Source organism: Apaloderma vittatum, unplaced genomic scaffold, assembly GCF_000703405.1.
Source record: "Apaloderma vittatum isolate BGI_N311 unplaced genomic scaffold, ASM70340v1 scaffold32645, whole genome shotgun sequence".
Taxonomy (NCBI): Eukaryota; Metazoa; Chordata; class Aves; order Trogoniformes; family Trogonidae; genus Apaloderma; species Apaloderma vittatum.
This window is the reverse complement of record NW_009715931.1, coordinates 9,145-10,029: the sequence shown is the minus strand read 5'-3', so window position 1 is coordinate 10,029 and position 885 is coordinate 9,145. Positions and strand designations below refer to the sequence as shown.

Sequence of the window (885 nt, the reverse complement as noted above, 5' to 3'; positions counted from 1 at the left end):
CAGAGACGTTACCCACCTCGTTATCGCCTCCAAATGACAGGCTGTAGCAGGAGGTGATTGGCCTCTGTCCTTTACAGCCATCTGCTCGTGAAAACGTTTTCTTATGGCTTCCCTAAACACTCTCTGGAAGGACTTTGGAGTACTCAACCTCTGTGCAGATGTGCCTGGGTTCCAGGGCTGGGGCAGCTGCTCCTGCACGGCCACGTGTCCCAGCTCTGCCAGCCCTGACAAACGGCCACGCTGGGACCGGTCCCTGGGACCTCTGGGATGAGCTGGAGTGAGAAATCCAGCACGAGGAATGGAGTGAGGAAGATGTTTTACCTTGCAAGGGTGTGGGTCAACCCCGTAGGTCTCCAGAGTCTGGGCTTTCCTGAGGAAATTCAGCTCTGAAGTAGCTGGTGTCTGCCCGCTGCGGGAGAGGAAAAGAGGGAAAAAAAAGGAACATTCAGTGGAAGGCACGGACATGGAAGTCAGCCCTCAGCTACAGCGTGTCTGTTAACAAGAGGCACCAGTTGCGGTGTTTTCTTGTTACACCCGTCAGCACAACTGCTCTGTGGTGGGAGCCTGAAGCCCCCCGAAGCCCAGCACCAAAGCTCGGCCCTTCTCCTCCTGCAGTTGGGTCCAGCAGGAGGGAAGCTGCACTGGCCAGAAAGGACCAAAATTCAGGAGCACCTGCAAAATGTAAGGCTGACGGTCCTACAGGCAGGAGGGGATCTCTGGGGGTGGTCGGTCATGGTGTCCGTCCCGCCAGGGAAGAGCAGGGACCCCCCAGGCTGTGCTGGCTGAGCCAAGAGCCAGGAGCAGGAGAAGCCCCTCAGCCCTCCCTGGGGCAGGAGGGCTCGGGGCTGAGTTTGCACCAGGATTGCTGAGTTGCCAGTATATTTT

General features: G+C 57.6%; 1 protein-coding gene across 1 annotated transcript in view; it reads right to left on the bottom strand.

Annotated features, from left to right (window-relative positions):
• FRMD5 (FERM domain containing 5) overlaps positions 1-885 on the bottom strand; it is a gene marked incomplete at its 3' end in the record, with an annotated part of 13,753 nt that overhangs the window by 4,605 nt on the left and 8,263 nt on the right. The window contains exon 6 of the mRNA XM_009869349.1: positions 322-409. Within this exon, the coding sequence (XP_009867651.1) occupies positions 322-409 (88 nt within the window). The remainder of the gene's footprint in view (positions 1-321; positions 410-885) is intronic.